Consider the following 27,005-nt stretch of genomic DNA (forward strand, 5'->3'; position numbering starts at 1 on the left):
TCCTCCCAGATCTGCTGGGTCCCACCATGGCAAAAAAAAAACCCCTCTGTGCAAAATGTTTGCACTGAGACAAACACACCACTCAAAACAATCGTGCTTTTTTTTTTAATGGAAAAAAAATTTAAAAAGGAGAAGAGTGATGGAATCCACATGAGGCCAATTTTTCTGTGCCTTGGAGGCTTTGCTCTGTTGTCAAGGGTTGATTTTCCTGCCACATGATGAACATCCCACTCAAAGAGAGGTGGATATCAGTGGCAGGTTGGTCTCATGAGTCGAGAAAGGAAAAAAAAAAAGAGCTTGGAGGTGTAAAAATGAAATCAAACTTTTGCTGGGAAAGCTGCCCTGTATGAAATGTTCTTTATGGGGGGATCTTCCAGTCAACTGTGGCCTTTAATAAAATCATCTTTGGCGAGTATCACTGCATTTTATATCACCTTCACAAAGTTTTTTTAAAGCCCAGCCTAATGCACAGACTTGTTTTTATTAATTATTTTTGGTGCCTTTAAGAGGAGACAAAAACATTAAAATTTACACTGAAATCCTATTCAAAGTAACTAATAGTTAACTAGGCCCAGCTTTACGAACCTGTAGGATTAAGAAAAAAATCAGAATTTGCTGTAAATATCAAGTTGCTAAGAGCCTGAAATGGAATATAATTTCCAAACTTGTAGAGACAACAGGTGGGAGAAAAGTGACAGCAATTCCAAGGAACTGTCTGTTCAAGGTGTACCCAAAGGATCTGCACAGCAAACTACTCCACAAAGTTTATTTTTTTTTTAATTACTACTTTATAAAGCATCAAATCTCCCCATAAGTGGCTGGGTAAAAAAGGCTATTTCCATGTGGGAATGAGGAGGATGCCGACAGTGACCCAAATTTTCCATCAGCAGGTGGTTACAATTCTCCTGTTCTACCTCTCTGGTGCTTCACAGAAAGGGGAAAGAGAAGCAAAACAAAACCAGAGCACAGAGTTAATTAACTGAATATTGGAAAAATTCCTGCCTGGACCTTTACACTGGAAAGCTGCAGCATGAGATTTGATTATGATCTTTGCAGCAATATTATGAACATGGCGAGACCACAAAGGCAATTCTGTTCTCCTCGAGGGCCCTGAAGAAGGTTTGCCCAGATTAACAGATTTCAATTCTGGAAGGATCATCTTCTCTTTTCAGGCCATGCACAAAATGTCCCAGAAGCTCAAAGAAATGATTTTTTACCAAGCAACCTAATCTTGTCTTAAAAGACTTCGACCAACAATGACTCCTCTATTTTTATGGTGAGTGGTTCCAACGTTTTGATCCTTTTATTTTTATGAAATGACTTCTTAGTGCCTGATAGAATTGGTACATATTCTGCTTTTTGCCTTCTGTGTCTCCATCAAGGACACAAAAAGGCTCATTGCCCTCAGCGATCTTTTGTCAGCAATCAACCAGAGCAATCCAGGCACCAAGAAAGTGAAAAAAACCTTTAAGCTTTAAGTTGTAAGGTTTGTTTTCCAGGCCTAGCACTAACCTCCTCTTCAGCAGGGCAATTCTCCCCTTCTTTCTGAGGAATCCACACCAGACTGAAAACTTCGAAAAAATAATAAATTCAATTCTTTCTTTCTAAACACCACTGCAGAAAGAGCTTTCATTAGGACTTCCATCTAAAGGCTCTCTGCATCCCATCTTTTCACAATAAAAGCTTGAAAACTCCACTCTGTAAATAATTTTCTAATTCGTGGCACTTAACAGATTCATTCAAGATCAGGAAAAGCAGCACGAAATTTCTCAGAAAGTGACACTTCCCCCCAAACGTGTGTGCAGCACTGAATCACAAAGCAGCAGAGACATTTTAAGTGCACCACAAATTGCAAAAAGCATGGAAACACTTATTTCTAAATAAGAAAAACCTGCACCAACCTTAGGCACATGTTACTAAATCTAGTCCTTTAAATACAAGGCAGGGAGTTACTTGATACGGCACTAAAATAGTTGTGTCGAACATCAGGAGATACAAACTTCATTGCTGCATCTTCCTCAAATGTTTTGATCAGGTCAATCAGCCCAGGGAAAAAAGATCACCTCGTCCTTGTACTTCACCATCTTCACTGAAAATATTTTTATTACGTGCCTGTGACACAAGAAGCCACCAGCGTTGCAGAAATCATTTCGTAACAGGTGAAATGAGTCAGGTTTCAAGCTCAGGAATCTACTTTTTTTTGGATTATTTCTGTTAATTCATCACTAAGGCACTTCTTCAAAGGGCAGGGAATGATCCAGCGAGGACTGGCTGAAGGATTGTTTGAGGGGTTGGATGAAGGACTGGTTTCTGTCTCCTGAATAACCCTGGCCATGGTCTGTGAGAGAACCTGAGCCTCCACAGAGCTCTCCCCAGTGACTTTTTCCAGTTCTGAGTACTTTCAACAACCATGAATCCACCGCTCTTCCATGAAACCAACAGCTTCATCTCCTATCTGTAACTGAGGTGTCAGACATCAACTAGAGGGGGGAAATTTAACACTGGGTTTGTGCAAATACGGATTATTGCAACAGATACTACAGGAAAAAAGTAAAAGGGGAATCCTTAAAAATATCAGAATAGCAACCTATAAACTCCTTGTTTTGGCAGCTCTTCCCACACCCAGCAGCACAAAACACGTTTTGACTGTCATGCTCTCTGCTATCCCTCACTCTCATCATCAGAGGATTCTTTCTAGGTTTGAGGGGGTTTCATTGGGTTTGTTTTTCCATGCCAGGGTGCAGGGAGCCAACAGGAGCCACCCAGCAGCCCAGAGCCACCTCGGTGTCCCCGGCACGTGGCACTCCCATTCCTGGAGTGTCAAACACAGCACAAGCTGCCTCCTCAGCTGTGGCCTTTGCAGGGAGACCCGAGTGTGACACACTTTCCACTCCACTGAGACGTGCCACATGTTCCAAAGCAGAGCTGTCCCATCAGATTTCCAGTTAGTTAATACAGGGAGATTAGCGGCATCTCCCGAGATTTGTTTATCCACTTGACCGTGGCTATCACTGAGGGGAAAGTGCAGCTGCAGCTCCACTTGAAGAGCAGGATCATTTTTTTTCTGGTATATTCTGGATTAGGTTTTGCTTGTGTGTAGCTAAACTGGCCTTTTATACACGATTTATGAACTGGCTGTCTTTGATTGTTCTGTGAATGAACATGCACAAAGCTGGAGATAGTTCTGTAAATCTTCATGAACAAAAGCAAAGATTAAGTTCTGACAGAATGCAACTGCATTTATCATACCTCTATCAATGACTAATATTTCTGTGATCAGCTGATTAAGCCACAATCTGACGCGTTTCCCACAAAAAAACCCGCAAAATTAAAGAGCTGCCTTGCCCTTCCTACTGTCAAATGAAGCAGAACTCACCACTGAAATAAATACACATCATTTGTACTGCAGTCAGAGCCACACGGATCTCCCAAGATCATCCAGGATGGACCAAAATCAAAAACGTCACAATTTTTGCACAGCAAGAGACAGCCACGTGTCACAGCTGGAGAGGAAAAGATCACATTTCTGGGAGCACGACTCTGAGGGCAAACTGATGCTGAAATGCCTCAGCCAAATTTCCCCAAGCACATGTAGAACCCAAACTGAGCATTTTGTGGAGCCGCTCACAGCCTCAGCTAGACCCAGATTTTTCAAAGTGCCAGAATTTCTAACACTCCAAAGCAATGTCAGAGCTTTTTTCTTTATTCTGAGGCATCTGTACTGACAGGATTTGCTGATTGATGGTGTATCAGAAGACAGCACAGTTAACACAGATGGCAGCTGATTATTTAAGCATATAGACAATTATTACGTATATTTGAGGCACGTTCCTCTGCAACCTGTGTGCATTAGAAGCCCCACTTGGTGTGTTTTAACTGTTCCGATCAAGCCGCAATCTGATGCGTTTCCCACAAAAAAACACACAAAATCGAAGTTGTCCTGCCCTTCCTACTGCCAAATGAAGCAGAAGTCACCACTGAAATGAACGCACATTGTTCGCACTGAAGCAGGAGCCTTTCCGTGCGTTTTTGCGTGCGCGTGTGTGAATGATTCATATCGGTTTTCTCCTGCATACTGTCATTTTTTCAATACCGAACACCCAACAAGCAGCACTGAAAGCAGGCCCCGCTCCACCACCCGCCCCTGCTACAACCACCGACGAAGGACCAAACGCTTCATCCTGTTGGTTCTTGCAACCCATTCCTTCACATTTCAGCTCAGGGTTTGGGTGTTTTTTTTCTGTTGTTGTTGTTGCCTTTTCTGCGCCCTCCCCTCATGATTCACGAGCCCCACGGGCCCCTTGGCACCCTCAGCTGCCATCAGCACCAACAAAGGCCACGCTAAGCCGGCGGCTCCAGCCCGCCGTCCCCCAGCCCTCACAGCCACTTTGGGGCTCCACCACTTAAGCGCAAAAACCTTGCACCGACCTGTCTGAACTCAAATTCTCTTGCCCTCGGTGTCATTAACGGCGTAAAGGAACCAGTGGGGCTGTGCAACACTTCATCACCTGGGTATTAAAGCTGCCTCTGCCCCCGGTTGCGTGAGGGGATCATTAGAAGACGTCTGTCAGCTGCACAGGCCTCTGCTAAACTTTAATTGTTTATACGCCAGTTTACGGCTCAAATTAGGATTTTTGAGGAGCTCGAGAACAATCCCAGTCGCCAAGAAATAATTAGAGGGTTTTAGGAGCGCGTATGACCGAAGCTGAGCAGGAATGAGCTTAGATCTTATGGTTGAAGCACTTGAAAAGTGCTCTGAACAGCAAAGCTGCTCCGAGGTCCTGGTCACATCAGGTAGGCCAGAACTTTCCCAAGTGCCCATTAATTATATGTTCTTTGGGATTTCTTACTCTGTTTTATGACTTGAATCACAGACCACGTTCCACAGATGTGCAGAGTTCTCAGCGTGGCTGAACTCACCAAAAGCTGGGTTGAAATATGAAATAATACCTGAAAATAGCTATTTGTGGAGCCCCACGAGCAGCAAATGGAATATTCTGCTCTCCCTTAAATTGGTCCTAAAGATGAAACCCTTTGTGAATTGCTTAACATCAAAAATAAACTTCAGTTTATTGTATATCCTTTCTCCCAGTGAAGACAAGGATGCAGCCACCTCCTCTACTGGAGCACTCTTCACTGAATTTGGAGGAATTTCCTAATTAAAGGCAGTTGATATTCCCAGGAGGAATTACAGTTCTGGGAAAAGGCACACAGGAACACAGCATTCTCCCCAGAGTCACCTAACACAGCTGATGCTGAAATGGGAGGTGCACTTGCTCAAACTGTGCAGGCAAAATTGATTAAAACATTGTTTTATTATTGCCTCACTGTAAAATATTGTCATTAAAATGTTCTATAAATAATCACCATTAATTTTAAAAACAAGTCTGTGAGCAGCCATCCAAAAATGTGTGAGGGGGTCTCCTGAGGTGATAGTCTAATACATTACCTAGTCAGAATGAAAAGAAAGAAGGCATTAAGCAAGACTTCTTTCCTAAGCACATGCCTTACAGCTTTATCACAAAGCAGGAGCCTTCTGAATCTCTATTTTGAATCAACTGAAGAAATATTTACTGAGTTATGAATTGAAATTTGCAAATTTAAAATTTAAAGCTACTAAGATGCACTCTTTCTGTTTAAAAAAGCCCCAGAACTTAAGAAAAATAATAATGATGTCAGGTTTTTAAATTGTATTTTAATCGTCTTTTCCGCTACTTTGGAGATTTAAAAGGAGCACACCCATACATGAATGGTTGAGCTCAGCAAACTCCCATGACATTATCTCTGTAAACATTTTTGAAGGAAAGGAAAAGCACAGGGAGGACTCGAGAGAGCCCACGGTAAGGGAGAAAATGGCATTTGGTAACAGATGCAAAGTTCAAACACTGTCAATTTGTAGGGAATTACTCGAGTGGCAGCAGTTGTGTAACAACACAGAAACAAGGGCTGGAAGTTGAAGCAGTTTGCAATCAGCTGCTCCAACTACGAGCAAGAAGCGACAGCACTTGTTTAGGAAAAAACAGATTAAAGAGCATCCTCTGTGAGCCCACTGGGATCTGATGGCTTCAAGTGTCCTCGGGAAAAGAGAACAACTTCAATCATCCCGGAATTTCTGCTTCCCAATGTCCTTTAAACCCTTCCTACAGTACAGGACACAGGAATCACCCTCAAACATGTAAGAAAGGAAAATATAATCCTCAACTGCTCTCCGCCTCTGTCACGTTGATTTATAACAGCTATTTCTGAGACAGACAAAAACACACAGATGCAAACAATTACTCTATTTTTGTAGGCAACAAGTGAGGTGGGTGGTAACTGAGAAATTTTGAAAAATCTTGTCACAATATCCCGGTTTTTTTTTATTTTTTCTGAAGTAACCCTCAGCACACACAACAAACGCTCGCCACATCAGAGACTTTCCAGGGCCTGAAGGGCCACTTTGATTCCAGACCGCTGCAGGCATTAGTGGGGACGTAATTAGGGTAAAAAGTTCAACCACAGTTCCATGTCTAGAGTGCTGCCAGAAATAAATTTCCTCTCATTCACTGGTTTCTACTGTACCCTCCCTGAGAAACATATTGAAAACACATTTATCTTTGCAGAGTTTGTTCCTCTTCTAATTAACTTTATAGCGTTTACAGTATTTAATAATTTAAAGTGGAATTTCAAGTGGCCCTGGAAGCTGCAGCCCTGCCCGTAATGGTGCTGTGCATTATCTTTTCCCTGTGGTGCTTCTTCTGACAAGTTACTGGGGGCAGGTTTGTGCTCCAGCTGGTTTTATCTGCACTTCCTTCCCTCCATCCTTCCCATCCCTTCCATCCCCTCCCTGCATCACTACACACACAGGGGTTGGAACAGCAGTAAAACAAAACTGGGCCCTCAGCTCGGAAATCTGCTCTCCCAAACCTCCACTCCATCCCAGGGATGCCTTGGAAAAGGTTTATCTTTTCACAGCTTCATAAATCAAAGCTTTAGAAGGTCAAAACTACCCCTGGTTCTCACCAGCTGGTCAAGGTTTGACCCCAAATACTCGTTTTCTCCCAGTTTTGATCCAAGATTAACAGTTTATTACAGTTCAAAGGTTATTTCTTACTCTAGGTTCGCTGAGACAAACATTTGGAGTATCAGAGGAACTGCAGAGCTTTGCTGCCCTTGGTATTTACACATGGAAAAACCACCTTATTCCATTAAAGCTCCCTCTCCTGGCAGTGGAATCTGTGAAAAAAATTCACAGAGCTACCAGCAAATATCAACATTACAAAAAGGTACATCTTTATAATCACAGAATCAGCTTACAAGAAAAAATCCTGGGATCTGAAGAGCTCTTTTTCAGATGGAGACTCTATCTTTAGCATGTAACAAGCCCATCCAGCATCACTAAAAGCAATTTAAACTACTTTATTCCTGCCTCTCTCAGGATCTTAAAAGCTACCACAGAGCCTGCTAAGGCTAAACTGAATTTTCCTACAAGGAATCAGAGAGGAAAATGTTTTTCATCTGCTGGAAGGGAAGGAAGTCTCTGCAAGGCAGCTGACACCACACAACTCTGCTGTTAACGAGGCTTTGCAGTTGTGCAGCAGCACAAGGATCTCTGGGACTCAAATCCTCAAAAGTAACAGAAATGAGAGGGTTTTGCTCAACTTCAGAGGTCCTTCTAGTTTTTAGAAAAAAAAACAATTGAATTAAATTTGCTCTCTAGGCTTGAGAGTCTTCACAAAACCTGAGTTTTGCACAGACTTCAATAAAAGCCCACAAATGTTTCACCAGCTTCATGAAATCTATTTCACAGTGCCCAATACAACTGAAAATCACGACCATCCGGCCCCAGACCATTTTTCTGTGTGATTTCAGGACACAAACTGCATTTTCTATCTGGAGTGACCACACCCCATGTACAGCCCACGGCAGGGCAGAGCCAGGAGAGGCCTCACCATCACCACTGCCTTTGCAAGGGCTTTTTAGGAAAAATATTCCAGGGAAAGTTCCCCTGAGCAGTGTGAGGGCTGGGAATAAGAACTTCATTCCCTCATTTCCTCCTCTGGGGTGATCCTTGCAGGAGCTTTGCTGTTTGTGGCTGACAAATCCTTTCCCAGCTCATGTGAGGCATTAAAACACTTGGAGTGGACACTGGATTTTAGCACATCAGGCTCACGTGACTCTGAAATATTCATTGAGAGAATATTAACGATTTCATTGGGCTGTTACTCATGTGAGGCTGCTTCCTAAACATGAGCACTCCCACGAACACATTCCTGAGCTGAAGCTGGGTGAAGGTTACCAGGATTTAATCTACAGTAGCCATGAGAATAAAGCACACGCTTCCTGAAAATCTGCTGCCAATTGATTTGCCTTGTAAACAGATCAGCAGGGGGAAAAAAATTGCTGGCTAGCCAAAGTTACACATTTTGTTTGCTCCAACTGCTCCTCCTTCTTTAATTCACCCTAATTTCCTCTCTCCTCCCATGATTAATAAAGATTACCTCTTGCTTCTCATGCCCTTAAATGACCTCCATCCAATTCTTCAAGTCATCCAAAATTTTCCACCACTTGATATCACTAAATTAATTCACCTTTCTAAAAATATAAGCTGGAAAACCACCACAGGCTAGAGGCTGCAGAAAGGACCACTGCCTGAGCTCCTCCACTCTCCCTAAAGGCCTCAAACTCTTACTTTTCAATCATCTATTACTGATTGTTTAATTAGTTAGACCTGCATCCTTAGCTGATTATCATACTCGCCTATGTGAGATTCTGACACAACCTGCTCATCTTTTAGCAAAATGATTTGGCTATTTGGACACAGGAGAAGGGAAGCAAAATATCAAATGCTTTTTGTAAGGATGGCTTAGAGATCCAGTACCAGGAGGAAGAAGGAGAAACATTATTTATTAGAGCACGCAGTGACAGGACAGGGGCTCTGACTTCCCTGCCCCTCCTCCCTGTCCCTGCTCCTTCACGTGCTTTTATTTCCCTTCTGGAAAAGAATTTTGATTATTTTCAGCTTCCTTGTTACCTGTATTATCTACTGAAGGACACATTTGCAATCTCTCCATTTATTCTCAGCTGTTGTTTAATAATCTGAAATAAAATTATCCTGGTTGGTTTTTCCCTTTAAACTACTCCATTAGTTAAATTGAAGTATTTATTTAACATTTACATTTGAACAGAATGAAACTAATGTATTTTGCACCTCTCTGCTGTATTTGAAAGTGTTTTTACAGATCCAGTCTGTCCCAAACTATGGCTTCAATAACCCACGTGGGGAAAACAGGGTTCTCTTAATGTTTCACCACCTAGGAAATGCATCAATATGCACCAAACCCACCAATTAATTTTGCGTGTTTATGAAGATTTGCTTGTCTTATCACCAGGAACAAGCAGGCATGTCTTTACAAACCTCCACAACCCCAAAGTTTAGGCAGATACTTCTTTCTTTTCTGGTTTTCCTTTTTAATTTGCAAATCTTGTAATCTAAGACTGAAGCTGACTGAACCAACCTCTAAACCAGCAGAGAAATATCAGCCAAAGAACACAAATCTGTTTCCCATTTCTGAGTCAGGATTGCATCTTTTGGGGGGCTTTGAGAAGAATTGTTTTGAAAAGATTCTCCAGTGAATCATGGCCTGGTTTGGGTTGGATGGGGACCCTTAAGACCACCCAATCCAACCCCCCTGTGAAACATTTCAGTCATTTTACTAGTTGGGAGAATGTGACTTTTAAAATACAAAAGTGTGTGCACCAGAATATCAGCTATGAGGCAAAAAGTTCCATCTTGTTAATGAGTATAAAATCACCACATACAAGAACAGAAAACAGAATCTGTTATCAGGAAATTCATCTGGGAATTAATCAATAATGGTAACAACAAAATATTATTTGGAAATGACAAGGTTATGGTGTTGAAAACTCATGAGGGGTTTTGGTGGGTTTTTTTGGAGGAAAGAAGAAACTGCCCATAATCTTTGAATTCTTTTTCATTAATTGAGGAATACAAAAACACAATGAAAATAACGATCTTCAGGGTTTGTTCATTCCTCAGGTATCTCAGCCTCTAAAACAAGAGTGTGAAGGAAGATTTTTACTAAACCAACATATCCTTTACATACGTCAACACACTGTTTGGATAAAGACAGAGCAGTATTTGCATCTCTCATTTATAAACAGTTAAACTTACAGGGCAGGGAAGAAAAGGAGAAAAATCACCATAAAACTCGTTTTGGAAGTTGCAAATACACAAAGAAAAAAAAATTCACTTCTCTGCCTTACGTGGATTTTAATTCAAACATTTAAGGCAGGAACCATTAATATTGCAATTTAACACAGTAATAACAGAGAAAGGCAAAGATTTGACAGTTCTTCCTTCACACACACACTGATTAAATTCTTAATTGAAAAAGGTGTGGCACAGAATTAGTCTTACAACTGTAAGAAGATTTACTTCAACTGCTCAGCCATTAAATGGCTGTGTAGAGGATTACTCCTGAAAAGCAAATATTTTCCTGTAGGTAGAGATATAAATCCTGTGCATTGTCTGAATCAAACATAAAATATCTTAAGGGCCTCCTTTATAAGAGCACTGATGCAACAATCCTGTAGAGAGCACAAGACAAGAGTGTAAACTGATTTTTCTAACTCAAGGAAGAAGGTTTAACACGTGTTTTGCTAATAAACAGTGTGTGGCTGCAACAATGAAATGTTTGGTGTTTGTAATTCATTTGCTGCTTGAAATTTTACTTTTTAAGCCACAAAGGATTGCTTTGAACACTTCACAGTAATAATTCTGACCCGGATTAATATCAGCAAGGGTTAATCATAAAGTTGTGATTCCACTGAGAATAAAATAAACTTAAAATACCTCTTTATTTATTTTATATCAAGGTTCTCTTTTTTATGCCTTTCCAAAAGCTTAAGTCATAGGAAAATATGTTGACACATCAAAAAAAAAAAAAAAAAAAAGAAGTCAAAAACCACATCCCAGCGTTATCCCATGAAGAAAAAAGGAAAAAAAGCTTTAAAGATGTCGTCCACTGGCTTTTTCAGATGGCAACACAATTTATATATTCCTTTTATACACAAAGAACATCCTTACCCAGAAGATCCAATGCTTTTGCACACACCAAGCAGAGGCCGCTTCTCAGCAAAATTATCACATTTCTGAGCACCTGGTAAGAGGGGAAACAAAAGAGAAGAAAAAGCAAATCACTGTGTCCTGTTTGCACAGTTCCCAAGTTCAGGTTGGGGCCCAAATATATTGAAAATAACACAAAAGTCACAGCTCGTGCAAGGTAAGAGGGACAGAAATTGGAATTACAGGCAGAGCTGTGAGCACTGAAGGACTGACCCTGGCAGAGATGAAAATGACAAACAACACGAGCAGCAAAACGTGGCCAGGCTTTGGGAGTGATTTTCTGTTCATCCCACTTGGGGTTGGGGTGATGTGTCTGTAACAAGCGGCTCCTGCTCACTTTGCCTTGCTTTTTAGGAAGTTGTCTGCACTCAGGCCCTGCCTGGGGCTCACACCTTGGCTTCCAGTTTGTAAAAATGGAACCCAGGAACAACCTCAGAGCAGCCCCTGCCCTGTGCCCGAGAAAACGGGATGAAATTCAAACCAGACCCAGCTGTTCCACCAGCAGGAGACTGAAACCTTGAACAAAACAACCCCCAAGTGCAAACACAACTCCTCCACCGCATCCCATCCACTTCCAGGGCACCAGCAGAGTTGGTTTGTGCCATGCTGGGCCAGTTGTCCCTGCCCTGGGAGCCTCTCCCACAACAATGGAACTGGAAATTTCCCTGGCACTGGCAATCAGCCCCGTTGTCCCCCCAGGCTCAGTCACACCTTCACCCCAGCACAGGCAGACTGTTAAAGGTGCCACACTTCTTAAAATGGGGTTTTAAGGGTTCGGAGAAGTTTGCTTTACTGCTGCGTAAACAGAACTAAAATTGAGGGTTTGTTTCTTTAAAACAATCTCACTTCTGCTTGTGAACAACCTTTAACTGATTTCCAGGGTACCTCTCTACCCAACTTAAATAACAAAGTAACAACCTCCACTACTAACTTTCCCCCATTTTCTTTCAACCTTTGCCTTTCTAATTATCTATCCATAGGTCTTTATTCACTTGTGTAGTGAATAAAGGAATTCTTTTTTCTCTCCATTATACACCAAACCCTTTGATCTCTAAAGAATATCAGCGATAGAGTCTGCTCAAAATTTAAATCTTAAATACTGCTGTACAAAAAAAAAAATCATTTATTCAGAGAGGCACAACAATTAACAATATACATTTTGACATAGCAGCCTGTTAATTATTAATAACTCAGGCACATGCATTTAATTTGTAACAAACACTGTTGAGCCCTCTCATCTGTACAAGGGAAAATCTTCCCTCCTACACCTTTGGGTATTTCTAAAGTCAAATGGGTCACATCAATAACTCCACCATCAACAATAGCTTTGCAAGTAACCTAAACCAGCCAGCTGTATTTTCCTTTTTATTCCTATTATTTCGAGCCCTTTGGTGAGTCAAACCTGTACTGTATGTACTGACCTGCAAATTGATAAATGAAACATAAAAAGTCTTCTTAAAGACTCTGACAACCGATTTGTTTCCTCCAGTGCAGGTAACAGATGAATTCCATTTGTTCTGTTCCCAGCACTGAGGGTGGAATGCTGACTACCAGCAGCTCTGACACTGATTTAACTGCAGCCAGGATTTAAATACCTGAAGTATTTAACTCGACTTTTTTCCCTTCTTTTTTTTTCACTAGGATATATTAGAGACACGCATTTAAATGTTTCTTTATGGTCTGGTTTAATGACAAGGGAAGGGGAAAGAAGGAGGAAGAACGTGGAGGGGAGTCCAGGGAATCAAGTGGCCAAAAATCAAAAGCAATGCCAGATTTAATACCCACAGCACAGATGTGCAAAATTTCTGCAATAGGTGCTCAAACTTCTGATTTCTGCCTGTGACGACTCGAGCCCCTCCATTTTCAAAAATCCATTTTCTCCTTCAATACTTTCCGAATGTAAATATTAATAGTGCAGGAGAGGATCATTCCTGGGAGGCCTCTGAGGGCATTAAATCAGGTTAATAGCCGTCCCATCCACGAGATTGCACAGAGTGACATGTGCTGGCTTTTGCCACGCTCTAATGGAGGCAGGAGCCTCTCCCAGGTCTGGGGTGGGATTTAATCTCCCAAGTTCTGCTGGATTAATTTTCATTTGTAAAATTGTGTTTATTTGCATGTGCGAGGCGCTGACGTTGCACACACCTGCCGCACACACAGTGTTTAACAAAATTGAAATGAAAAACAAGCTCTCTAAATCCCTCCAAATACAAAAAGTATTGCAATCCTGTTGCAAAGTCTTTTTCTTAAACTCCTTTCATTCTAAATCCTTTTAACTCTGTCATATAACACTACAGCATTTATAAAATGCTGGGAAATCCTGACAAATCACACAATTAAAGTAATGAAAACTGCCCTTCCTGCCAACGAGGCACCACCTTATCTACAGCTCCATTTAGCTAAATGATAGATTTGGTTTTTTTAAAAAAAACCTAATGTCAGTTAGTGTGCTTAAAATTGAAAAAAAAAAAAATGGGGGGGGGGAATCTCTCTGTGGCTAAATGAAATTTCATACAAATCAACGTTTAGAAGTTTAGGAAGTCAAAAGGTTGCCTACAGGTAAGCTCAAAGCAGCTTAGATCCTGTCCTGCTGATGAAACTGTGAACAGAGACCTCAGGGCCTGCTGGGGCCTCCCAATAATGCCAATAATCAGAGTAACAACACCACCAAAAGCTGCACATCTTCATGCAGAATAAAAATGAAAGCCAGCGGATGTGCCAGGAAGCCAAAAGCCGCTCAGAGCTCCGGGAGTCACCCTGGTCTCCCATGAGGAGGAAACGTGCTGCATGAATTTCCCACTCTGACCTATTTAGCAGCGCTCAGAGGAGTGGATTTCCCTGGTCATTCCACTGATCAGCCCCATTTAATAATGCAGTGCTGCTCCTGCCCCACCAAACCCCTCTCCTTTCCATCTTTTCCTTGGAAATCTTGTGGCATTTGTGGTCCTGCCCCACAGCAGCAAAGCAGCACCTGGGAATGCCCCAGGCTGGAATTCCCTCCCAGCCCAGCTGGGTGAAAGTTTCAGGTGTATGGGCCTAGAGCACCAGAAAATAATGAAATAATTATTTTAGTTCATTTATGATGTGATGATGGAACACAGGTCGGGCCAAAGCGCCGAAGGGATTGGGATTTTACAGCGCTGCACTCCAAAATTCTCCCCTGCAGCATCTCTAAAAGCCTCACTTGCAGAATTCCAGCCTGCAATTTCTGAAATCCACAGACATTACCATCCATTATCCCAAAAAAACCCCACAGAACAGTTCTGGGAGAGCACCAAAACTCCAGCACACACCTGCACAACCAGCCCAAACCCTGCCTGCCCGTGGTGCAGGGCCAGCCCCTCCACCACACACAACCTGGGATCATTTTGGGGATTTAAAACCACTGAACCACCCAAGAGGCTGAGCATACACAAACCACCCATCTGCCTTCCTTTAGAAAGCAACCTAAACATTAGAGCTCTTTAAGTGTACCTGCACAGAAACCTGAGTCAGCTTTTGAGGTTCAGATCTTAATTTTACCAACAGCAGAGATGGGAGCAGTGGAGAACACGGATAAATCTGCTGCAATATTTCAACTCTCAACGGGTTTTAGTACCTCTAAATTCTTTTTATTTCCTTTTTTTATTTGCTTTCCCCCCCCTTATAAGTCAATTTGAGTGAACAGTCAAATTCACTGAGAGATGTAGGGCTATTATACCATCTTTCTGCAAGCTGCATCATCTAGAAAATGGCAATAAATTAATTCAGCTCGCTGGAGGAATTTATTTTCATAATGCTGAGACAGGGAAATAGGTTTTACAGACAACCACTGATCTAAACTTCACCACACTAGCCTGTCACCCCTGTGAGCAGGAACTGCCACACACAGAGCTGCCCCTCTGGCTTTCTGAGTCTCTTGATTGATTTTTAAACCATGCAGCTCTGCCTCGACAAATGGCACAGCACAAGGCAAAGCAGGTATTTGGCCAGGGGTTATAAAATGACCTGGGACAAGTAACAGAAGATGGGAGATTGTAGCACTGACTTCCTTCAGAAAGCATCAATATTCTGATTTTGTAGCTGAAGGAACAACAAAGGTAACTGAAATAAATGTATCATTGCCTCAGCACTGAGAGAAAATCCAGCCCCCAGCACACCTGGACACATGGAAACAAAACACCCTAAAACCAACCCTAGAACACCCTAACCCCAGCCCAGCACCCAGAGATGGAAGTGGAGAAAGGCCAAGGATGGCGCAGAGGTGTTACAGCTCAAGGTTCCTGTCCCTAAAACAGCCAGAGCCAAGACTGAGATGTTCTCATAGTCTAAACATGAGCTCTGCAAGCCCAAAGTGTGGCCACAGTGCAAACCCTCCAAAAAGACCATGGATCTTATAAATACATATATATATTACATGTATATTGTAAACTGCACAGAATAATTAAAGACCTGCCTACTGCAGGCAGTGGTAGGTATGACCTGACCACAGAGAATAGCTGATATCTGGAGGGGGTTTAGCATTACTGACAGAAATCCCTTCAGTTTTCACGGCCATCACCTGCAGGCTGCAGAGCAGGACATCAGAGTGATGCTGCAGAGCTGGGCCAGGGCAGGTTTGGTGGCTCAGAGCAGAGCTGTCCCAGCTCAGGTTTGGTGGCTCAGAGCAGAGCTGTCCCAGCTCAGGTTTGGTGGCTCAGAGCAGGGCAGACCTGGGACAGTTCAGGTTTGGTGCTCGGAGCAGAGCAGACCTGGGACAGTTCAGGTTTGGTGGCTCAGAGCAGAGCTGTCCCAGCTCAGGTTTGGTGCTCAGAGCAGGGCAGACCTGGGACAGTTCAGGTTTGGTGGCTCAGAGCAGAGCTGTCCCAGCTCAGGTTTGGTGCTCAGAGCAGAGCAGACCTGGGACAGTTCAGGTTTGGTGGCTCTGACCAGAGCTGTCCCAGCTCAGGTTTGGTGGCTCAGAGCAGGGCAGACCTGGGACAGTTCAGGTTTGGTGCTCGGAGCAGAGCAGACCTGGGACAGTTCAGGTTTGGTGGCTCAGAGCAGAGCTGTCCCAGCTCAGGTTTGGTGCTCAGAGCAGAGCAGACCTGGGACAGTTCAGGTTTGGTGGCTCTGACCAGAGCTGTCCCAGCTCAGGTTTGGTGGCACAGAGCAGGGCAGAGCTGCCAGTCCCAGCAGTTCCAGGAGCTGGCCCAGCTCCTGAACTACCCAACCTGCCCAGGCTCCTGCTGCCAGCAGCACCCAGGACCTGCTGGAGGAGATCCCTGCATGAAACAACCCCTGTGAAACAAGGCTTCATTATGCCACGAGGCACAAAGATCTAACATCAAAGAGGTGCAGTTTTTTTAACGAAATAGTTGACAAACTATTAAGTTCTGCTGCTGTAAAATCACCAAGTTAAAGCCATGAGCTTTCCTTTCACACCTGGGAATGAGCTGCTTATCACCAGCTCAGATCTGCTGCTAGGAACGTGCCAAATCCATCCACCAAGAGACTATTTTCAATAATTCCCTTTTTACAGCTTTACAGTAAAACAGTGTTTGAGCCTGCTGATGGTAATCAGCTTCTCCTTTACAAATTCCTTTTCTTTCCTTCAGAATCATTAAAGCTCATGAGTTAGTTATCTAAGGCCTCTTATTACAGCTTGACTTTTATCTGATTCCAGATACTGGTCAATGATACGTTCATGTACTTTTAATCAAAGATTTATTTAAACCAAGCCATGTAAAAAGAGACCAGAACATGTTTTTAAAAGGTTTGGTTTAATTTAATATGAGCTAATTTGAATAGTTTTTCTAATGTAACAACTATCACTGTCAGATGCTAAATATATGGAATTTAGGGGCAGAAAGACCATAACTGCTTGGAGGAGTTCATGAGTGTGATTTACTTGATTGAAAACTCAAAACCCTGTTTTAATACCAGAAAAAAAAAAAAAAACAAAACAACCCAAAAAACAGAACTCCCAGGTCCTTCAATTAATTTACTTCATTTTCATTTCCATTTCCACTTCTTTTTTTTTTTTCCTTTGAGAGAGGAAGGGGCACAGACAAGCATTACTCAATGACACACATAATAGCAAAAGAGCAGCTCGTTGGGAATTATGCAGGGTTCCAGTAAACGGAATAAAGGAAAAACAGGCTTGGGAAGGATTTTACTGTAAGTTCCTTTAACCTGTAATACTTACACAGCCACATATACTTTGTATGTTCTTCTGCTCAGGAAATCACCAAAACAATACGTCCATTAAATATTCCTCACTTACCTTCTTTAAAACACACAGAATCAGTACAATTTACTGTGAATAATTTAAACAGTAAGATTTTAGGCTGTATTTTTTGAGTTCATTAATTCGTTCATAAAATATAACTAGAAATCCTAACCCAGCATAATCCCCAAACACCTTGGTCACATCAGAAATACATTCTTTTCCTCCACAAAGTAAAACAACCAATTTAATTTAGACCCAATCAGTTCTTTCAGAAGGCAACAATTAGATTGGGTTTGGATGGAGCAGGGTAATTTTTTTAGAGGAATTTTTGCTTGTTTATGCACAGTTGCTCAGCTTTTGCAGCAAGTTCTTCTCGGGGTTAGCTCAACTCCTGGAAGAATCCTGTTAAATTAAGCAGCTTAGTTTAGAATTTGATAAAATATTATTTAAGTTATCAATTATTTATTGATAAAGTAGTATTTAAGCAGTGGCAGACAGGAGCTGCACTCAAGGGATGATAAAATTTAAATCTGAATTTGACACTGAAAGGGTCAAAGCGAGTAAAGCGAATGTAAACTTAGGAGAAATTGAACAAATCAGAAGGCAGTACCACCCCAAAAACCAAACCGTGCTGTGTCATTGGTTTCGCTGGAGTGGAGAGCAGCCTTTGTGAGGAGCCGTGGTGAATGCTGATGTGCTGAGGGTGTACTCACTGATCTGAGGGGCTGGAAGGATGCGAGCGGCTCGAACCGGCCCGTGGCGCACCGAGAACAGCTCCTGGGCTTCCCCACTGATCTGCAAACACCAACAGCAGGGCAAAAAACACAGTCACACTTCCAAAACCAGAAACATTCCAGAGCTAAGAAGGCAGGTAAAGAGACACTGTAGGGAAGTACATTGGTAAATTGAAAATATGTATCAGAAGGCTTGAATTCACCGTTGATGACCACACGGGTTTTGGAAGAGGAGAGACTCCAAGCTGACTAAAATTCACAAAAATTTACCCCACGTTTCACGTGGTTCTAAAGGAAAATGCCAGCTCAACAGAGATCAATCAAGAGGGGCACACCTGGCTGGAAAAAGGTGGGAGAATTTCATACATTGGCTCATTTCAAACTCACCAGGTGTGAAAACCATGTCTAAAAATAGGCGGTCAAGCTACTCAAGCCTGTCACTGATGGCAACGTTGAAAAGATTAAACCAGCAGCAGTTAAGATGAATTTCCAGACTTCCTGCAATGGTCACTCAATGTATTTTCATAACTGCCTGGAAATGGATCCGATATGGAACGTCAAACTCCAGGAAAATGGCAAACATTATGAAGCTCATTTCCAACCAACCAACAACTTAAAACAGATGTAATGAGCCTCAAGAGCACAGCCAAGGCTGGCATCAAGTTTTGCCAAACAAGCAGCTTACAATATCAGAAGAGAACATGATGTGGAACGAGGTTCTTAGGAATCAATAAACTATAAATTCGAGTGAACTTTTGGAAATGTCATTTTATGGCTGTTTCCATTTCTTTCTGCACTTCAGCTCACACGTCCAAGAAGTTAAAATGCTCCTACTGTTTGACCAGCAAATCCCAAGTACAGTCCTCCAGGCTCTCAGCTTACAGCCACTCTTGCCTGGTTATTTATTATCACTGCTCCAGGTCATGGGGGAGAATGAAACCCACCCCATGAAGCACAATTATAAATAAAATCACTTTGAAAATATCATTTATTTCAGAGCTAAGCCACCATTCTGCACTACAGCTTTTCCCTGTTAAGCTTGGAATAACACACAATCTACACAAATGTGGGGAAATAACATTTTAACCCATTTTAGCCCAGCAGTTTATCAATTAAAATTACTGGTAATGACACCATCAGAAATCACTGTTAATTAAAATCACTGGTAATGACACCATCAGAAATCAACTCACTAAAGGTTTGCTGATGGCTTTTAACTGATGGTGAGCTTGGAGTGCAGAGTGGGGAGGAAAAAAAAAAAAGCCACTGGATGAAAACATCTGCATCCAGAAAAAACAGCTCAGGAAAACGTAGAGCACAGCTAAGCAGAAAATGAGGAAAATTAAAGAGGCACAGAGTAATAAAGAGATTTAAAAAATTAAGACAGCAGCACGTTCTCTGTCCGCTGGAACACAGCAGCTCTATGAAAAGGGAAAGGAGGAAATGGAAAAGAAGAAAAATAGGAGGTTTGGGAACTATTATTATTGGCAATTAAAGATTTTTTTTCCCCCCAAATCATGAAAATGCTGTTTCACACGTGTCTGCACATCTCTGGCTAGGAATGAAAACAAGAGGGAAAGGAACCAGCACAACAAAGGTATGGAAGGAGTGATTCCCATAAAATATCCCAGCCCAGCTCAGACACTTCCTGCTCCTTTTTAACCCTGCCAGCACATCAGCCCCAGCCCCAAATCCACCTCAGATCCCAGTCCCCAAAGGAAGACACACTGAGAGGGCCAAACCTTCTGAACTCAGGCTCTGCTCTTAAATATCCTGAGCTCCAGGAGAATGTTTGTCCAGCCTGGGCTGCCAAGACTTGAGCCTTGTAAAGAAAAGCTTGAAATGCCCAAATACAAATGAAGTTTAGCTGTACTGAGGCATTTAACATGGAAATTCCAGCCCAGCTCTTCTCATGCATATAATGGGAGTCATTTTTAAATAATTAATATTTATTATTTAGGGATAAAATGATTATTTTATGCCGGGGAGAAATTACAGAAAGTAAGGTTAAATGGAGTAACAAAAGGCACAGGATCCAAGAGTGACTAAAATGAGATTGCAGATATTCAGCCCCTGTTTTGAGAGCACTGTAGGTTAACAGATCCTTTGCTCAGCCCCTGTGGCATTCCAAATCATGGAATGGTTCGTGCTCAGCCTCTACAGCTGAGCACTTGCTGACTCTGGGAGCTAAAAAGGAGCAAATTTTAAGATACACCCTCGCTGGAGGCTTTGTAATGAAAACACAAGATGCCACCCAACCACCAGCACCCCGCTGGTAAAGAAAATTCCAACTCCCTAACAGGCACAAAATAAAGTTTCCAAAAACTCTGGATGTGACACCACAACACTGATCACGTTAAAACACTAATATTTAACCTAGCACAGCTTCATAAATTAACAGCTTTTCCAGGGGATTTAAGTAGTGTGCCCTTAACTGTTCTGTTGAGACAGGGACTCGAGGAAGACGCTGCATGTTGTGTCTGCCATGAATTAGTAACAGCTTGGTTGTTCCTTGCTTTGCTTGGCACTGAAAAATGCATTAGGCCTTCGAGTTCAAGATTTTCTTTAAATTCTAACTAACTTCTCTCCAACACCACCAGCACCAGAAGCTCCTGCTGTCTGCAGCCTTATAAAACCCAGAATTAACTGTGCCTAATGTTTTATCTATGGGTAAAACTTTATTGCTGAGGTGACACAGATCCAATCTGCCTCTTTCAGGGGACAGGGATTGTGTGGCCGGATTTTTCTGCCACTTCTCAATCCCTGTGAGGGGGACACTCATCCCAGCAGGAACAGGGACGAGGAGCTGCACACTGAGGGGACCAGGGGTCAGCTGTGGGCTGGCAACCCTCAGCCAAAGGCTCCACATCCCATTCCCACTCCCTGGAGCTCCACAGTCTCACACACACACACACAGACAAAATATAAATAGAGCTCATGAATTGAAAACAGAGCTCTGAATTCTTCAAAAAGCACCTGTGAGGAGCGAGGCTGTGGCTTGCCATTTTGGATCGCATCCAGCTAAGTAGCAAGTCCCCGTGGCAGCTCTCAGAGCTCTTAAAAGTTTTTCTTTCCCATTCCAAAAGCCAAGAATATTTCCAAGCAGGTTTCAAGAATTGGATATTAAGCTGTAAAAGCAGCTTCAGGTACTCGTTGGAGGGAAGAGGAGAATCCAAGATGACGGCTCCAAGCTGGTCTGGTAGAACATCTCAGCCTTCCCAAAACCTGGGATCAACCACAGCTCCCAGACCTACAGGAAAGGCTGGAAGCAAAGGGTTCAAATCCCCCCAAAAAGTCTTCATTAAAGGAGGAAGGAGAATCTTCTCCTCCACTTAAGACACCTTGAGCTACTGCTTAAAACGTGACAGCTCAGGAATCTGCAGCACTGGGGAATTTTTCATGGCATAGCTGGGTTGTTTGGAACACACCAGTTTGCAAAAAAAAAGCTGAACAAAGGAAGTTTTGTTCACACCGAGGAGAAGAAACAGTTTCCAACCAGAGAAAATGGTTTTCACATGGTGGGGGAAAAAAAAAAAAAAAAAAAAAAAAGCCAAACATACACCAAAGTGTAACGAAACTGAGTTTGGAACTCACTGCTTGAAGTACTGGGCAAATCTACTAATGGACACTGGGGAATGGATAACAGGAAAAGGGAATGATCAGGAGGTTGTTTTTAAATATTCACGTTTTATTGCTGTAAATATTCTGATTTTTAAATATTCTTCATGTTTTAAATGTGAAGATGTCATGATATGATGTTAAATTATGATAACGAGCAACTGACAGATACCACCACCAAACATTGCTGCATATGGGTTAAAGGCAACTTCCAGTCATGCTGCTGCTGAGCAAGGAAGGAAGGATTGGAAGAAAATGAACAGATTTTATCACTTCAGTTTAGAAGTCTACTCAGCTTTTCCATTCAAACCAGATCTCTGCAATTATCTAGGGATTGAGAGAATTTTGATGCTCAAGGAACGTTACTCTAGTGACCGGACTGAGGATGAAGTTGCACCTAGAACTTTAAATTATGGCAATGCTAATGGAATGAGGTTTTTATAAAACCACATTTCTTGCACACTGGTGCCTCTTCAGCGTACAAAACCCAAAGCCTCAGCAAATGATTGGCATAGATGTTTTGCAAAGTCCTCAGACATTTGTCAGGGTCACTAGGCCAGGTCATTACTCCGTTTTTCTGAGTGGTACATGCAAGTGGTTCCCTCTAGAAACGGGTCTGCCCAGAGGAAGCATTGCAGCTTGGGATGTGCTGAGTTTCTTTTTTTAATTGTAACAAGAACTGTTAAATTAAGATGATTTTTTTTTTTTTTTTTTTAACTTCTGAAACTCCCAGCCTACAACGCAAAACAAACCAAAAAGCAGCCAACGTGCATTCCCTGAACGGGAACATCCAGAACAGACACTTGGAAACCACACCAGGCAGAAAGCAGCTCCAGTTGTCCCTGAAACACGACACTGGGAGCAAGGGGAAAAAACAAACTCCAAACCAAACGCAGAACTCCGCTGCCCCATTATCAGACAGGAACACCCGGTGTACTCCCAGATTCCTCCCCACTCAGCCAGGAGTATTTTAAGCCCACTTTTAACCTTCCCACCCCCATCGGAGAGCGCAGATCAAAGCCAAGCCCTTTGGATGGACACCTCGTGCTGCTCCCCCAGAAAACACCATCCCCAAAGCCCTTTGATGGCGTCTCCCATTCTGCAAATCGCACTCTCCCACTCCAAAGATCTTCCTCGGAGGAGATGTTGATGTGAAAACACTCTGAGCCCGCAGGAGAGACACAGCAGCGAGGTGTGGGCAAGGCCACGCAGCACCATTAGCAGGAGTGTGGGCTTAGGAGCTGTCATAAACACTTCATAATCACTCACACACAACCCCTGCTGCCTGCAACACGTTATTAAGTGCTGAATAGAGGCCCAATTGTAGGAATAAAAAAGCACAATGCTACAGATAATGACTTTCCTGAGGAGATTTTGCACATAAATGTCAGATTGTTGCTTTTGCAGATTAAGCTGGAGAATGCAGGTTGGGGCTTTTTTTTTTTTTTTTTCCTTAGCTGGAATAACATTGCTTAATTACAAGCTAAATAGTCAGCGGGGCCAAGAAGGAAGGTTTGTGTAATAGCAAAGGACACCAAAAAAAGTGTTGCCAAATAAGCTCTTAAATATTAAGTCAATCACATAACTGCCAGGTTTTACTGTGCTTGGGCTAAGCAAGGAGGGGGAAATGCAAAGGAGAAGCAACAATGTGAAAAACTCCCTCCAGTTTGTGTAAAACCCCCTCCAGTTTGTGTAAAACCCACTCCAGTTTGGGTAAAACCCACTCCAGTTTGGGTAAAACCCATTCCAGTTTGGGTAAAACTCACTCCAGTTTGGGTAAAACCCATTCCAGTTTGTGTAAAACCCATTCCAGTTTGTGTAAAACTCACTCCAGTTTGTGTAAAACCCACTCCAGTTTATGTTCCCTCCAAATTTGTTGGATATACAAATTAAAGATTATTTAAAGATTATTATTCTGTGAAAATCTCCACTGACAGGGGAAACATTCCAACATTGACACTGGACTAACACAAAGTGTCCAGGTCCAGGCTGCACCTCCCTGGCTCTGCTCTCAGAATTTCACGGGATATACAAATAAAGGGCTGGCAAAATGATGTCATCTCCCCACAGCTGACATTCTGAAGGTGGATGGTTAAAATATTTCCACATTTCTCCCATTTCACTGCACTTCCTCCCTGCTCATACTTCTCCAAAAGTTGAACAACACTAAGAGAAGCTGTCCTGCAACTTCGTTTTTGTTGTTTTTTCCTGAAATAGCAAACGCTATCAAAAGCTAGGAATTATGAAGGAGTGAAATATATTAGGGATTAAAAAAAAAAAGACAGCCTGGCTGTACAGTCCTCCTGTACAGTCCTGACTTGTGGCTCATTTGGACACAAGGGGGGAAGAAAAAGAAAAAAAGAGAAAGAAAAAAGGAAAAAAAAATCCATCCATGGCAACACATCTCCCCTTTCTAACAATTAACACAGGTTCATTCGGATAAAAACATTTCAGCTGGATAAAAGAGGGTGTTTTGTGAGGATTCTTGAGCTCAGGCCGATGTGCTGCCCAGGGAATTGTAATTAATTAATTAATTAATTAACGGATTGATGAGCCGCCCTTAGCTCGGTGTCAGGGCGCCACCGTGTGGGCGCTTTGTGTAACGCACCCCCAGAGAAAATCCCGTTTTGGCTGAAATGTTCCCAAATTTCAGTTAAAATTCCTCAATTTGGATAAACAGCTACAAAATACTGAAATTCAGCGAAGTGTCTTGGGCCTCGCTCCATTTCTATTAAACACTCCTTCAAAGGCAAAACCTCATCAGCTTTTTTTATTTCCTCATTCCAGCTAAGGAGATGCAATCAGGAGGATAATAAGATGCAATAAAGAGGGGAACAGCCCTACCACGCCCATAAAACTCAATTTAACTGAATTTCTGCTGTAGAAATTAACATTATTTTCTAAGCTACTGGTATATAAACGCATGTCCTACACAGCTAACCAAAAATGCACACATTTCTTGAAAAAAAAAAAAAGTGTATTTTACAAAGGGAAAAGAACTCCATCCACTCTGCTTTATCCTGAAGCACAAGGTGTTTTTTTGGGCTACAAACTATTCCAGCATGGCAAACACTGCTCCCAGTTTGAGTCTGGAAATGGATTTGACAGGAAAAAAGTGCAGAAAGCCCTCAAAAATCTGCAGGTAGTTGGATGGAAGTGTTTGAGCTGTGCTCAGGATGACCTGAAGATAAGCACATTACACAGGATCCATATGACACTGATGGGAAGTGCTGGCTCTTTCCAATGGGAGCAATTCCAGGTAAAATATTCAAGTTATGACACATTTATTAATCTATAAATTGACAAAGGAAAGGAGAAGGAGGGAGAGGAGCTCTGTACTCACAGGAATGCTCCAGACTTGCATCCCATCACTGTAGCCAATCATCAGCAGCAACGGGGGCTCGTTGCCAGTGCTGTGGATTTCATGGAATTCCATATTCCTGGATGTATCTGAATGAGATTGCAACAGCAAAGCCACCATCAGACATCAGGATCAAGCTCTCAGTATCATCAGATGTTTCCTCAAGTGTCAGAACTAAAAGCAACCAAAGTGCTTTACATCTTCATGCTGGATCAATACTGAAATATGTTCCTTCGTGGAAGCACCACTGCTCAAGATCCACAAAGGGAAAGCTTTAAAGTTTAAAATGATGGAGAAGAATTTTCTGGGTAACAACATGGTCTAAGAGAAAATGGTGACTGAGTCCCCACTCACACCCGAGCTCTTTCACCTGTTTGTTTATTTATTCCCTTTTTTTTTTTTTTAAAGGAAGGTTAGGGATGGAGTGAGAGAGAACCTAAATCAGGGTTAATAGAACTAGAAATTACCTAATTAATCTCTGCATGGCCTCATGGCCATCTTTGGGCAGTTAAGGTTTGTTTGCTTGTGGGTTTGTTTCCCTTTTATCTTTTAAAAAATCTCAGGCATTCCCTTTTTAGGTTCATATAACAGAACTCCTTAGAATAGTCTTCAGAAGCCTTCATGTTGTGTTTAAATTTATTTTATGCAGCCTGTTCTGACTGGGCCTGGAAACATCCTCCCTCACCACCCCAAATAAATCTCCTCTGTCTCTGATTCTTCCATGCCTTCAGTGAGCTTTGTTCATTCTCTCATGGTTGAAAACGTCATTTGAGAGGGGTTTCACTCCAAAAAAATCACAATGTTTATGATCACTCTATTACAGCTGACTGGAATTATTGCACATGGACCCAAAACTCACAAGAACAGGTGAGAGAAAATGAAGCCATACCATTTAAATCTGCATTTTCAAATCTGACCCAGACAATTTTCTCTTTTTCTTCTGGTGGGGTTCCACTGTAGGCCTGGACAAAGAGCAAAAGGGTTGAAACAAGGAAGTTTAACAGTGGTTTTTCTCTCCCTGCAAGAAGGAATTTCATAAAAAACCACAAACGTGGCTCCTGGAGCTTATTGTCACCAATATTGACACAACACAACCAGGCTGAGCATCACTCACTGATGTAGGAATGACAAAATATTTACAACAATAAATCTTTTGGGGCAGGTAAGAAATGCCACGTGACTTAAGAGGGACTTAATAAAATTAAACACAGTGGCTTCTACAGTCTCTAATTTCAGCAGCGCTGGAGGTTCTCACACGAGGTGTTTCATCATTAAAATTCTCTTTAATTCACTTAAAAGCCTTGCAAGCCAGACTGAGGGAAGAAAGAGGCCTTTACTACCCAGTTTGTATTACTGACACCTCTCAGTTCTGTTTGTGACAACTTTAATGCAGCCATTTAAAAGAGAATAAACTGCAGTTCCAGGAGAACAGCTCCATGTTTCACTCCTGTGTTCTACAGATTCCCATAAAAAAGATGAGATACAAAAAGAAATTGTGGAGTGAGGCTTGCAGTGTTTCCAGGCTGGGGGTTTTACAGTCCTCAGGAGAAGCTGTGGTAGCAGAAATACCATCACTTCCAAATGAATTATAACAAAATACTGAGCACTATTTGGGATTAAGTATGAACACATCTTGTATAATCACTTCATACATGCCAGAAAAGCAACAGCATGAACTAAGAATACAAATGTAAAAAGCAAGTGTGGGGTTTTACTTTTCAAAACAGATCACATTCCACGCTCCCGAGGCAAGCTGATTTTTAAAATAAAGCACAGATTGCATCCCTTCAGCAGAGAGGGGGAACGGGAGGCTGTGGAATGCAGCAACCTCTTAATTGAGACTTTCAATATGCTTAATTTTAACCCTGAGTCCAAAATGAATTTCACAAACTGATATAACTGAGGGCATTGTTTTTGTGTTACAGCGGAATAAATGCACTGGGAATTCCTGAGAGGAAATCCATGAGGAAACAA

The 27,005-nt window shown here is 42.2% G+C and overlaps 1 protein-coding gene across 3 annotated transcripts in view; it reads right to left on the reverse strand.

Annotated features, from left to right (window-relative positions):
* BCAS3 (BCAS3 microtubule associated cell migration factor) overlaps nt 1-27,005 on the reverse strand; it is a 295,288-nt gene that overhangs the window by 263,335 nt on the left and 4,948 nt on the right. For all 3 annotated transcript variants that reach the window (XM_066202147.1, XM_066202146.1, XM_066202145.1), the window contains 4 exons: nt 25,921-25,993; nt 25,014-25,120; nt 18,032-18,113; nt 11,090-11,162 (listed from right to left, as the gene is read on the reverse strand). In XM_066202147.1, coding sequence (XP_066058244.1) covers nt 11,090-11,162; nt 18,032-18,113; nt 25,014-25,120; nt 25,921-25,993 — 335 coding nt within the window. The remainder of the gene's footprint in view (nt 1-11,089; nt 11,163-18,031; nt 18,114-25,013; nt 25,121-25,920; nt 25,994-27,005) is intronic.

This window comes from Chamaea fasciata, unplaced genomic scaffold (genome assembly GCF_029207755.1).
Source record: "Chamaea fasciata isolate MVZ Bird 193981 ecotype frontalis unplaced genomic scaffold, bChaFas1.0.hap1 SCAF_21, whole genome shotgun sequence".
Classification (NCBI taxonomy): domain Eukaryota; kingdom Metazoa; phylum Chordata; class Aves; order Passeriformes; family Sylviidae; genus Chamaea; species Chamaea fasciata.